This window comes from Rattus norvegicus, chromosome 11 (assembly GCF_021556685.1).
Source record: "Rattus norvegicus strain SHRSP/BbbUtx chromosome 11, alternate assembly SHRSP_T2T, whole genome shotgun sequence".
NCBI classification, from domain to species: Eukaryota; Metazoa; Chordata; class Mammalia; order Rodentia; family Muridae; genus Rattus; species Rattus norvegicus.
In genome coordinates, this window is record NC_141544.1 from 54,907,015 (window position 1) to 54,920,367 (window position 13,353).

Genomic DNA, 13,353 nt, shown 5'->3' on the forward strand with positions numbered 1-13,353 from the left:
AGGGGAGGGATTAGGGGGATGTTTGCCCGGAAAGCGGGAAAGGGAATAACACTCGAAATGTAAATAAGAAATACTCAAGTTAATAAAAAAGAAAAAGAAAAAAATTATATCATTGAATTAAAATTATTTCTTAAATTTCAAAAAGAGTTTCCATTACTTATTGTCAAACAACATAATTCAAAGGTCATTCTCATAAGCATATTGTATTTCAAATCCACCACCAAATTTCACTTTACAAGTCCTTACTAAATATACTCTAACATTTGCTTCTTTTCATTTAAGGGACATCTAAGTGAGGACATGGGAACAGAGAATGCAACTCTGCTGACAGAATTTGTTCTCACAGGACTCAGTCACCAACCGTCATGGAAAATCTCCCCGTTCCTGCTGTTCTTGTCCATCTATCTTATCACCATTGTGGGGAATCTTGGTCTAATTATTCTCATCTGGAATGACCCTTGCCTTCAAATCCCCATGTACTTATTTCTTGGGTGTTTCACGCTTGTTGATACTTGGTTATCAACCACGGTGACACCAAAGATGCTCCTCGCCATCATAGCTAAGAGTAAATTGATCTCTCTTTCTGAATGCATGATACAGTTCTTTTCTTTTGTGATGTGTGCAACCATGGAGTGTTTTCTCTTAGCAGCAATGGCCTATGATCACTATGCAGCCATATACAAACCTTTACTGTACCCAGTGATCATGACATATAGACTGTGTGTGCGTCTGCTCATCTTGACCTTTATAACTGGAATTCTTCATGCTTCAATTCAAGAAGGCATGTTGTTCAGATTAACCTTCTGTAATTTGAATGTAATACATCATTTTTACTGTGATGTAATGCCGCTGTTAAAGATTTCCTCTACCGACCCTTCTCTTAATTACCTAATTGTTTTTATTTTCTCTGGCTCAATTCAAGTTTTCACTATTTCAACTATTCTAGGCTCTTACACACTTGTTCTGTTTACAATCTTAAGAAAGAGATCTTCCAAAGGTGTAAAGAAAGCCTTCTCCACATGTGGAGCCCATCTCCTCTCTGTGTGCTTATATTATGGCTCTCTTCTCTTCATGTATCTGCTTCCTGCATCCCAAAAAGCACAGGATGAAGACATGATGGACTCTGTATTCTACACTGTCATAATCCCTGTGATGAATCCAATCATCTATCGTCTGAGAAACAAGCAAATCAAGGACTCAGTGGAAAAATTCTTAAAGAGAAATGTTTAGGTCTCATATTACTATCTGTAGTCTCTGTCAAAATATCACAAATGTATGCTTACTTAATGTGCTGTATTTTGTTCATGCTCTAGAATATTTTCCAATTGCCCCGTTCTAGCATTTTAATGAACTAATATGAAATGCCCAATTCTTTAAAATATTTCTCTGTGTATATTCAATCCTACAAAGACATGTAATCATATATTATATTATGATGCAAAGAAATATAGCAGCATATCAAACTGGTTTGTCTGTTCTGTGGTATGACTTCAGTGGCTGTAGGAAAGTAGGCCCTCTGAAAAAGACTTCAGTGTGAGAGAGTTAATTTTTCAGATTGGAGATTCATATCACGTTTATTGTTTTGAAGTACAGCTTTATGTTTTAATGGCAGACAAAAGCATCTCACATAAGACTAGGGATGTGGAAATAGTAACAAATATAAATTGTATTTATTAATATTTTACTAGTTCATTAACTTTGACACTTTTTAAAGATTAATTATTTTTTCTTTGTATTTGTACATTCATGTTTCAGGTTTTAACTTTTTAGGAGATTATTGACAAAATTATCTTACTCTTTATAACAGACAGACAAAAAAATTTGAGTTAGATATAAATCAATAACCACCATGTGCTGATTAATTCTTGTCGATAGAAATCAGACTCACCTAAAAAGAGAGAGGCTTAATTGCAGTGTTTGTTCCATCTGACTGGCCTGTGAGTATTCCTCTAGGGCCATTTTCTTGACATATGTTTTACAAGGGAAGGTCCAGCTCACATGAGGAGTGCTACCCCTCATGGGGTAGGAAGTTCAGAGTTCTATAAGAAAATCAGCTGAGCTCCTACAAAATAATGCATGGTAGTAAACCATACACCTGCAATATCTGGGCTTCCGTATCTGACTCTACTTCACGTGGTGATGCACTGTATGCTGCAAGTTGAAATAAACTCTTTTCATCTTAAGATTCTTTTGGTTGGTTCATTCTTTTGGTTGGTTTTTGTGGGAGTGTTAAAACTACCCACAAAACTTTCAACCCAAACTATTTTCTATCTACAAGAACTGCAAAATTGTGTCTTTTTTTAATAGCTGAATAGTAACCCATTTTGTAGCTGTACCACTTTTTCTTTATCCATTCTTCAGTTGAGGGACACCTGGTTTGTTTCCAGTTTCTGTCTATTACGAACAAAGCTGCTATGAACACATTATAGCAAGTGTTTGGTGGAATGTTGGAACATTTTTGGTATAAGCCCAGGAATGGTAGAGCTGGGTCTGGATGTAGAACTATTCCCAGATTTATGAGAAAGTGACAATTAATTTCCAAAATGCTTGTACAAATTTGTACTCCCACCAGCAATTAAGAAGTGTTTACCTTGCTCCATGTCGTTGTCAGCACTGCTATTTCTTGAGTTATTGATCTTAACCATTCTAATATGTGTAAGATGAAACCTCATAGTTGTTTTGATTTGCATTTCCATGAGAAATAAGGACTTAGAATATTTATTTAAGTAGTTCCTGCTCATCCTGGGTGAGATAACTCAGCCCCCAAAACACATGCATGGTATGTGCTCACTTTATAGAGATAAAATACAGATACCATATTATACTCCATAGACCCAAAGAAACTAACCAATAAGAGAGGCCCAAGGAAGGAAGCTTGAATCTCATTTAGAAGGTGAATAAAATAGTCATAAGGGCAAGATAGAGGGGGAGAACTGGGAGGGAGGGAGAGTGGGAAAAGCAATGGGAGATTCGAGATGAATTGTGGGGAAATACAGAAAAGATGGCTAGGTGGCCAGGAAAATGAATGGAAATCTGCAACTTAAATGGGTGAGAAAGTAGGTGGAATCTGCAGGATGAGACAGAGACCTTGGATAAGGGAGGCACCCAAGAGTCAATGATGATGGCGTTAGCTGTCATTTGCTACATGAGGGATATGGAACCTGAAGAGGCCACCACTTGTAGCCAGACAGGAACTTCAGTGGAGTGTTAAAACTACCCACAAAACTTTCAACCCAAACTATTTTCTATCTACAAGAACTGCAGATACATGTCACAGAGCAACAACTGATGGAATGTCCAATCAATAACCAGCCCAACTTGAGACCCATTCCATGGGTCAACACCAATCCCTAATACTATTAGTGATTCTCTGTTATGCTTATAGACAGGAGCATGCTGTAATCTCATAGGCTTCACCAAGCAGCTGACTCAGATACAAATACCCACAGCCAAACAGTGGGTAGAGCCTAGGGACATTTATGGAAGAATAGGAGGAAGGATTGCAGTTCCCAAAGGAAATAAAAACTCCACTAGAAGACTAACAGATCAACTAACCTTGGTACCTTGGGGCTCTCAGAGTCTGAAGCACCAACCAAATAACCTGGACCTAGGCCTTCCTGCACATATGTAGCAGATATGTAGCTTGGTCTTCATGTGGGTCCTGAAACAAATGGAATGAGGACTATTCCAAAAGCTGTTACCTGTATATGGGATATGTTCTAGTAGTTCAGCTGCCTTGTCTGGCCTCAGTAAGAGAGGAAGTGCTTAGCTTCTCAGTGACCTCGAGTACCAGGATCTGAGTGATACCCAAGGGGTCCCCACCTGCTCAGAGAAGAAGGGAGGAGGATGGAGGATTTTGGGAGGGGGTGACCAGGATAGGGCAGTAAGTGGGATGTAAAATGAATAAGTACGAGAAATTAAATTATTAAAAGACTCTTTTGCTCATGGATTCTCTCTCAGCAACAGAAAACCAAGTAAGGCATACAGAGATAATGATCAGTTTGGGTTGGTTCCTAGCTCTGGCAGAATGGTATTGAGTATGTTTTCAGGGATATGTCAAGAACTCTTTACAGGGTATCACTGATTTATTTCACTGTTCGTTGAGTCTTGAAAAACAGGCTTTAAATATTTAGTCACCAAGACAGCTTGTGAAAATGCAACCGAACTTGTTATATCTTCATATTTTCTAATTCAGTGATGTTGCTAATAAAGTATGATTATGATCATATTTAGAAAATTACTGCTCTGTAATGTAAATGTTTTGTAAAAATTCTATATGAAGTATCTCTATGTAAGACAAAGTGAAGTGGCTACACATTTAACATTATTTAAATGTGAGAAAGGCAATACTAAGATGTATACCATGTTTCCCCAGCCCATACTTAGCAACGTAGATAAATCATATAATATAGCATCTGTTTCAAAACTTGAAGTACAAAGGGTATTTGTTAATTTTCTCTCTAGGTCTGATGTCGAAAGTGATAATATCTAGTCAAACCTATGGCATTATTTAAGTTTAGTTAGTGTGAGTCAGGCTTACATTAATTACAAAAATATTATTTAGCAAGTAAATCCATTCTGGACTGTAGTTCTCAACATTTATGTATAATAAATATCTTTGCTCAAAAATATTGTTTTTACTTCTTTGATAAGGTTCATTTTATGTGAAATTTATTTGAAGGCAATAACTTGCAATTATGTGATATTTCCTTCTTTGATTGAGAAAAAAACTTACCAAATATGAAGTGAGTGCTGTATTAATTATGGTTATAAAAGCTTACAAGTTCCATATTTGCTGTCAACTTCTTAGCTAAAAGATTTAACTCCATGCTTCATTCAAAGTTTACATAGTATACTAACTAATGGTGTTATCCATTCTGAATCTGAAGGCCTGGAATTGATGTGTCCCTGTAGGATGAATATCAATGATTGAGATTTGTGAAAAATAAACTTAACTTTTCTCTAAGTTTCATTTTACTGAGGATGTAAATTAGCATAACGATGACCCCACGTATTTGGAGAAAGTCAAATGACTAACAACTAATAACTACTGAGGCCAGACAAGGCAGCCCAACTGCTAGGGCATATGCCATACACAGGTAACAGCTTTTGGAATAGTCCCCATTCTATTCATTTGGGACCCACATGAAGACCGAGCTACATATCTAGTTATTCTACCAATCCAAATAGTTAACACCCTTAGCAAAGAAACCCAGACACACCTAGAAATGATGTTTTATTAGACGCCTTAGGTACCAGGCAAGTGGACACAGAAAATTACCTATGTTTCCCACTATACTGCTATTCCCTGAGGATTCCATCTTTTAGTGCATACTTATACTCCATAGCTCTTTGCCACAGGCTCTCTTACTTTTTCTTCTTAGAAAAATCTACATTCTTTTGCACTCTCAACTTACTTCAGAAACACTATCTTCTGGGGACAACATAGCCACCACACTTGCCAGGATACCCACTTAGCAAAGACAAGACCAGATATTAATGCCAAGAAATCCATGAAACATCATATTAGATGCCTGGCACCAAGAACAAAACACAAACATAAACACATTAGACAATATGCCTCTACCAGAACCCAGAATTCCTATTAGAGTAAGCCATGAGAAATACAGTAAAGCTGAAGCACATGATGTGAATTTAAAAATTACAACTATGTATATGTTTAAGAACCTCAATGATGTTATGGATAAATCCTTTAATGAAGACACTGAAGACACAAGAAAGCATATGAATGAGATAATAAAAAGTGTTCAAAATATGAAAGTACTAATAGACTCACTGAAGAAAACCCAAACTGAAATAAAACTGGAAATGAAAAATTTAGGAAGTCAAACAAAAACCTCAGAGGTAAGCCTTGCCATCCTTTACCAGAGGTTGAGTAGAAAATCCCAGGTGTTGAAGACAAAGTAGAAGAATTGGGTAGTTTTGTCAAAGAAAATTTTAGATCACAAGAACAAGAACAACAACAGCAACGGCAACAACAACTAGACACAAAACTTCCACGAAATTAGGTATATCATGCAAAGACGAAATCTACACTCAAGAATAGGGCTATATAAGTCTGCAACTCGAAGGCACAGAAAATATTAACAAAATCATAAAGGAAAATATTTTCTAATTTGAAGAAGGAAGTGCCTATCAGAGTACAAGAAGTAGAACATCATGTAGTCAGGACCGGAAAAGAGTTTTCCATGACACACAACAACCAAAGCATTAAATTTCCAAAATAAATATAGGTTATTAAAATCTGTATAGAAAAATGACTAAGTCATATAAATGTGCCTTCCTATTTGTTTCAGTGGAAGTTCTAAATGCCAGAAGGGAATGTATGGACTTTTTATAAACACCAAGAGATCATGGTTGTCAACCTAAACTACTATACCCAGTAAAACTATCAATAACAATCCACAGAGAAAGAAAGACATTTCCTGATAAAAATCAAATTTATACCATCTCCAGTTTCTAACCCACTCCTACAGAATGCACTAGAAGAAAAACTTAAGTCACAAGAGGTTAACCACACATGTGAAGATAAAAGAAATAATCCCAAATAAGTAAATCAAAGGAGGGGGAAGACCCACACCATAACAACAAGGTAATAGGAATCATTAAACACTGTTCATTACTATTTATAGTATCAACCAACTGCCCAATAAAATGATACAAACTAATTAGATTAGAAAAAAGGTATCTATTTTTCTACTGCATCCAAAACTCACCTTACCATAATGGACCTTACATCACAGTAAAAAGTTATAAAAAGTATTTCAAAAAATGGACCCAAGAAGCAAGCAGGTACAGTAATTTTAATATTTGATTAAATAGAGTTTAAATTGAAACTAACCAAAGGGGATATGAAAGGACACTACCTACTTATCAAAAGAAAAATTTGATGTGAGGAAAACATTTATGCACTAAACACTAAGGCACATAAATTCATAAAAGAAACCCTACTAAAACTAAAATCACATCATGATCATCACACAGTGATAGTGGGTATTGGGAGACTTCAATACCCCATTTTTGTCAGTAGACTGGTCATTCAGACAAAAATTAAACAGTCATGCTAAAGTTGATTAATGTGATACATAAAATGGATGTGGTAAGTATCTAAAGAACATCTCACCCAAACATAAAACAATATAGTTTCTCCTTAGAAGCTCATGAAACTTTACCCCAAATTGACTACAAATTTGGAAATAAAGTAAGTCTCAACCCATATAAGACATGGAAATCCTTTTGAATCCATCTTGAAACTTATCTGACCAATACATATTGAAGCTACCTATCAACAACAAAAACAACAACCTTGGCATCTTTGGAACACAGCTCTCAAAAAACACTTCCCAGAAGATTTCACCTCAGTGATGCTGCTGATCTCTTTCTTTTTTTTCTTTCTTTTTTTTTTTATTAACTTGAGTATTTCTTATATACAATTCGAGTGTTATTCCCTTTCCCGGTTTCCGGGCAAACATCCCCCTCCCCCCTCCCCTTCCTTATGGGTGTTTCCCTCCCAACCCTCCCCCCATTGTCGCCCTCCCCCCAACAGTCTAGTTCACTGGGGGTTCAGTCTTAGCAGGACCAAGGGCTTCTCCTTCCACTGGTGCTCTTACTAGGCTATTCATTGCTACCTATGAGGTTGGAGCCCAGGGTTAGTCCATGTATAGTCTTTGGGTAGTAGCTTAGTCCCTGGAAGCTCTGGTTGGTTGGCATTGTTCTTCATATGGGGTCTTGAGCCCCTTCAAGCTCTTCCAGTCCTTTCTCTGATTCCTTCAACTGGTGTCCCGTTCTCAGTTCAATGGTTTGCTGCTGGTATTCGCCTATGTATTCGCTGTATTCTGGCTGTGTCTCTCAGGAGAGATCTACATCCAATTCCTGTTGGCCTGCACTTCTTTGCTTCATCCATCTTATCTAGTTTGGTGGCTGTATATGTATGGAAGTCCTCCATTATTAATATTATTATTATGGTTAGAATTAAGTATAACTGGGTTCATGGAAAATCTCCAGCAGGCTGCAGAAGACTAATACAAATCTGTTGGTCAAAATGAATAATAATATGATAAAGCTCTGATGTTGCTGAGAAATGCATCTGACGTTAAGATACCTAATGTGATGACCTATAACCTTTCTAAAAAACCAACATCCTGCTGACTAATAGATATGAAAAATTTGTGACCTTTCTGACATCCTGTCAACATCTGTCGATTCCCTGACCACACTAATATTGTGTCATTGGCCTGTGTAAATGTTTCTTACTTCCCCTTTCCCTCTGTTACCCATGTTATGGTATAAATTCAGCTTTGGGAAAAAATAAAATTGTTGCCTTGATCAGACTCTTGTCTTGGCATCCTTCTTCACATCTCTTGTCCCCCATTCTCTTCCAGGTACTCTGTACCCCCTTGTTGACAAGGAAGAATCACTCTTACCACCCTATGCCCTTGAGAAGGAAGTAGGATGTCTCTGAAATTTCAATATTTAATATCCAAGACTCTTAAAGCATTAGAAATTTATAATGTTAAAGTTTGTGGTACTCTGTGGGACCAATTTGGACATTTCATTGAGGTCCAAACAATGGCGCCCAATAGAGCAGCCTTACTTTCTTCTCCAGAGAACAGTTAAGCCAATAGGGATTTTAATTCTCTAATACATCCTCTTCTATGAAAAGCTTGCAAGGGTACAATTGATTCTTGTGTTGAAGGGCAGAGTTCATATAAACAAAATATTATATTTGTGTATCTGTATTTAAATTTCCAAAATGCCTCACTGTGAAAGGAATTGCTACAAACATTACTGCCTTCCTGTGATGTTGTATTCTTTTCTGGTTAAGAGAGGCCAGCACATTTTAAAGATCTCAGTGGTTTCTTTCAAGATATGCGTAAGTGAAAAATGAATTTTATAATATCCATCATGTTTTCCATAAATATTTGAGAATTCTTTTTATTCCATTATAGTTTATTTGGGTTTGATTCCTACAGCTATATATAAATAAAGATGATAACAAAGAATTACCTGGATATTTTAACCTTATTACTAAATATGAATAATCAAAATAACATGAATTGTTTTATTTAAAGGTACTTTTAAAAATGTTTTAATTTTAGCATAATGACCTTTAAGATCTGTTGAAGCAAGTATTTAATTGATTTCTCCATGGTCTGTGACTAAAGTATGTGATTTATGTGAAAACAGACTCTTGTTATCAGGTTCTGGAGGGTAGCTAAGAGTAATAGGCATAGGTTGAATGCTTGGTGGAGGTGAGATGGGGGTGTCCTCTATGTGACCTTAGTGGCAAACAAGCAAATGAAAGGTAACCTTTCATAGCACTGCAGTTTTTATTTGCTGGTATAAGATGTCTGTTTAGGGTTTGTGCACTCTTTACTATAGGGAAACTACATTAAATTTTCTTTTACAGTCTACTGTCTTTCTCCCTTTCTTTTTTTTTTTTTTTTTTTTTTTTTTTCGGAGCTGGGGACCGAACCCAGGGGCTTGTGCTCGCTAGGCAAGCGCTCTACCGCTGAGCTAAATCCCCAACCGTTTTCTCCCTTTCTTTCTCCCTTTCTCTCTCTCTCTCTCTCTCTCTCTCTCTCTCTCTCTCTCTCTCTCTCTCTCTCTCCCTTTCTTTCTTATTCATCTGTTTATTTTTACTTATCTTTCTCATGCTTTTCCTTACCACAGTGTCCTCTCCTTGTAGTCTCACTCATCTATCCTTAGTTAGAATTAGCACTCTACAGCCTTGACAAATAGGTGGTTGACAAATGCCAACTGTCCTCTACATTTCTTAGACTAATTTTAGCATTCCTGTACCCTATTTCCTTCTTATTTTTCCCATATTTCTCCTATTTTCCAACATTGACTCTATCATGTGCAGAAAACTTTTCACAAAAGACATTTAAAATCCTTATGTGTTTACATGAAGGGATCCATAGTCAATTGAACTTCACCATTTTACTCCTATTACCTTTTCTTTCTTAGGGATTAAAACCTTAATTATCCATTTATGTTCTGCCCAGGGTATATTTGTATATTTTCACTGGAGTACCAGGCTCTTCATTACAACAAGAACTATTTCTTAGAAATGATATTGGTTCTAAAATATAAATTCTGGTGGCAAGTAGAGTGACTGATTGACCAAGAGGGAAAAGACCAGGTCATGGGTTATTCTTAAGCCTTGGTGGATCAACTCTCTTGTTGATGATAAAAATGGCAGAGTATCTCATGTAATTTATCAAGCTCAAGTTTAAGAGACTCATTACAAAGTTCACAAATAGTTTACTGTTTCCTTTTTTCATTGAACATCTACTTAGCATCCCATACATCACTGCTTAGTAGTAGGTCTGTATTGTGAATGTTTTGTGATTTTCCATTCTTCTGTCTAATTTCCCCGAGTATCCTACCACAAGTACATTTGATTTTTCACAATTTAAAGCCATTTAGGGATGTTGTTTAAAGGTAGACTCTTAATCCCTTTTTATACTAATGCATTAATTTCTATGTTCCATTTCTCATAAATGTTCCCAGAAAATCCTGATATATGCTCTGCTTTGGAGTCTCTGAATATAGTAAGGGCATTCTAATACTGTTGTTTAGAGTTTTTCCTCCAAGAAACCTGTTTTGTTTCACTACTGTGTAATTACTTTAGAACTAATTTTGAAGCATTTTGCCTCTGACTATTCTTAATAATCACGAGCAAGTGAGTCACTATAATTCTAATTGGTGGAAAACATTCCTTTTTGTCTACTTTATAATGCAGGTACATAAAACTTTTTTATCTAGGCTCATAATATACAACTTAGATATGAAAATTTCTACCCAAGCAAATGAGACTTCTACACATTTTACAAACAGTGGAAGAGATTTTGTTTTCCAGGAATCTGTTGGTATAGTCACATTTAGAATTTGGATTTCAAACTTACATCATTTACCAATTTCAAGGATAGTTTCCATCATTATCATAACATTAGATAATATAAAAGGGAAATTGTATAATTATTTAGCTGGATTTAAATTACGCAATTGAGAAATTCCTCTTCCATACACAGAGTAAATGATGTGTGACTTTTAGTGCCTTTCATTTCAGGGATATCCAGTAAGGACATGGGAATAGAGAATGCAACACTGCTGACAGAATTTGTTCTCACAGGACTCAGTCATCTGCCCCAGTGGAAAATCCCCCTGTTCCTGCTGTTCTTGGTCATCTATCTCATCACCGTTGTGGGCAACCTTGGTCTGATCACTCTCATCTGGAATGACCCTCACCTTCACATCCCTATGTACTTATTCCTTGCAAGTTTAGCATTTGTGGATACTTGGTTATCATCCACAGTGACACCAAAGATGCTATTAGATTTTTTCACCAAGAGTAAACTGATCTCTTTCTCTGAATGCATGATACAGTTTTTTTCATTTGGAATCAGTGGAACCACAGAATGTTTTCTCTTGGCAGCAATGGCCTATGATCGTTATGTAGCTATATGCAAACCTTTACTTTACCCAGTCATCATGACAAATAGGCTCTGTGTACGTCTTCTAACAATGTCCTTTATAGGTGGATTTATTCATACTTTCATTCATGCAGTCTTTTTATTCAGACTAACATTCTGTGATTCTAACATAATATACCACTTTTATTGTGATATTATGCCACTGTTAAAGATTTCCTGTAGTGACCCTTCTCTCAATTACCTGATGATTTTTATTTTCTCTGGCTCAATTCAAGTATTCAGTATTTTGACCATTCTTATCTCTTATACGCTTGTTCTGTTCTCAATCCTAAAGCAGAAATCTATCAAAGGCATAAAGAAAGCTTTATCCACCTGCGGAGCCCATCTCCTCTCTGTATCTTTATACTATGGCTCTCTTCTCTTCATGTATTTGCGTCCTGCATCTCCGCATGTAGATGATCAAGATATGATGGACTCTGTATTTTACACTGTTTTAATTCCTGTACTGAATCCAATTATTTACAGTTTGAGAAATAAGCAAGTAAAAAAATCACTGGAAAAATTCCTAAAGAGAAACACTTAAGTTTCATATTATTATCAGGTATATTGTTATTAAAATACCACAGAAATCATGTGGCTGTATGTAGCTAAATTTTGTTTACTTGATAAAAATATTTGCATTGCACTTACCCTAGAATGTTTTTGTTGCTGTCTTGTATGCATATGAATGTATGGAGTATATGTGTAGAGTGTATGTATACTTATGTACATAGTTACATTTGACCGTGCACACATATGGGAAGGCTAATGGAATTCACTGGGTATCTTGCTCTATCACCTTATTTTCTTGAAAGACATCCTCCAGAGCTAGGTTCATATTCTGCTAACCCCAGAAATCCTCCTTTCTAAATTCCCAACACCAATAATGCTATATGTGAAGCCCTGATCTTACCAACAGTGAAATCTGAAGCCTTTTTCTACTGGCATTTGTTTGATGTGCTGCTGGGGATGTAAACACAGTTATTCATATTCATCTTCTGCAGTAAACGCTCTTACCTTCTGAACATATCCCACTTCTCAAGAGCTGGAACTTAAATGAACTCTTGTGTATATATCCATTTCCTTAAAATATTTAAATTAAATTTTAAATTATATTGTGGTGTTTTGAATATGCTTGCAACATGGAAAGTACTATTATTAGGAGGTGTGGTCTTGTTGGAGGAAGTGCGTCACTGTGTAGGAAGTCTTTGAGAGGTCCTAATGCTCAAGCTCTACCGTAGGATGAAGAGTCAGTCTCCTTCTGGCTGCCTTATGACCAAGATGTAGAACTTTCAACTTCTTCTTTAGCAGCACATCTACCTGCATAATATCATGCTTCTCACCATGATGAAAATGGACTGAAACTGTAAGCCAGCCCCAATTAAATGTTTGCCTTTATAAGAGTTGCCTTAGTCATGGTATCTCTTCACATCAATAAAACTTTAAGACAGAAGTTTGTATCTGTGACTAGAGTTTTGCTATGATAAATCTGACCATGTTTTTGTTGCAAGGAATGTGGATTGGAGACCTTGAATTTGGAAAGCAATGGAATGATTGAAGTGGGATTTAATGCATCATGCCAGTAGAAATATGGAAGACAGTGATACTAAGGATGACTTGAATTTTGGAGATCATTCTTATAATATTTTGGTGAAAAATGTTGCTTCTTTTTGCACTTGACTGAAGAGTATGCCTAAGACCAAGGTGAAGAGGTTCAAATTAATTGCATTGACAAAGGAATACTCAAAAAACCTTGGCATAGACTTCGACATCTGCTTTATTCTCATGAATAATGTTTTGAACAAGCATAGCAAACTTAGAACAGAGAAATAAAAAATGTATGGTTCAAGTAGTA

The 13,353-nt window shown here is 36.2% G+C and overlaps 2 protein-coding genes across 2 annotated transcripts; both read left to right on the forward strand.

Moving 5' to 3' along the window:
* Positions 1-300: 300 nt before the first annotated feature.
* Positions 301-1,230, forward strand: Or5h27b (olfactory receptor family 5 subfamily H member 27B). Its single transcript, NM_001001383.1, has one exon. It carries the CDS (start codon positions 301-303, stop codon positions 1,228-1,230), a length of 930 nt encoding a protein of 309 aa, NP_001001383.1.
* Positions 1,231-11,112: 9,882 nt separating this feature from the next.
* Or5h26b (olfactory receptor family 5 subfamily H member 26B) lies at positions 11,113-12,042 on the forward strand. Its single transcript, NM_001000728.1, has one exon. It carries the CDS (start codon positions 11,113-11,115, stop codon positions 12,040-12,042), a length of 930 nt encoding a protein of 309 aa, NP_001000728.1.
* Positions 12,043-13,353: the final 1,311 nt, after the last annotated feature.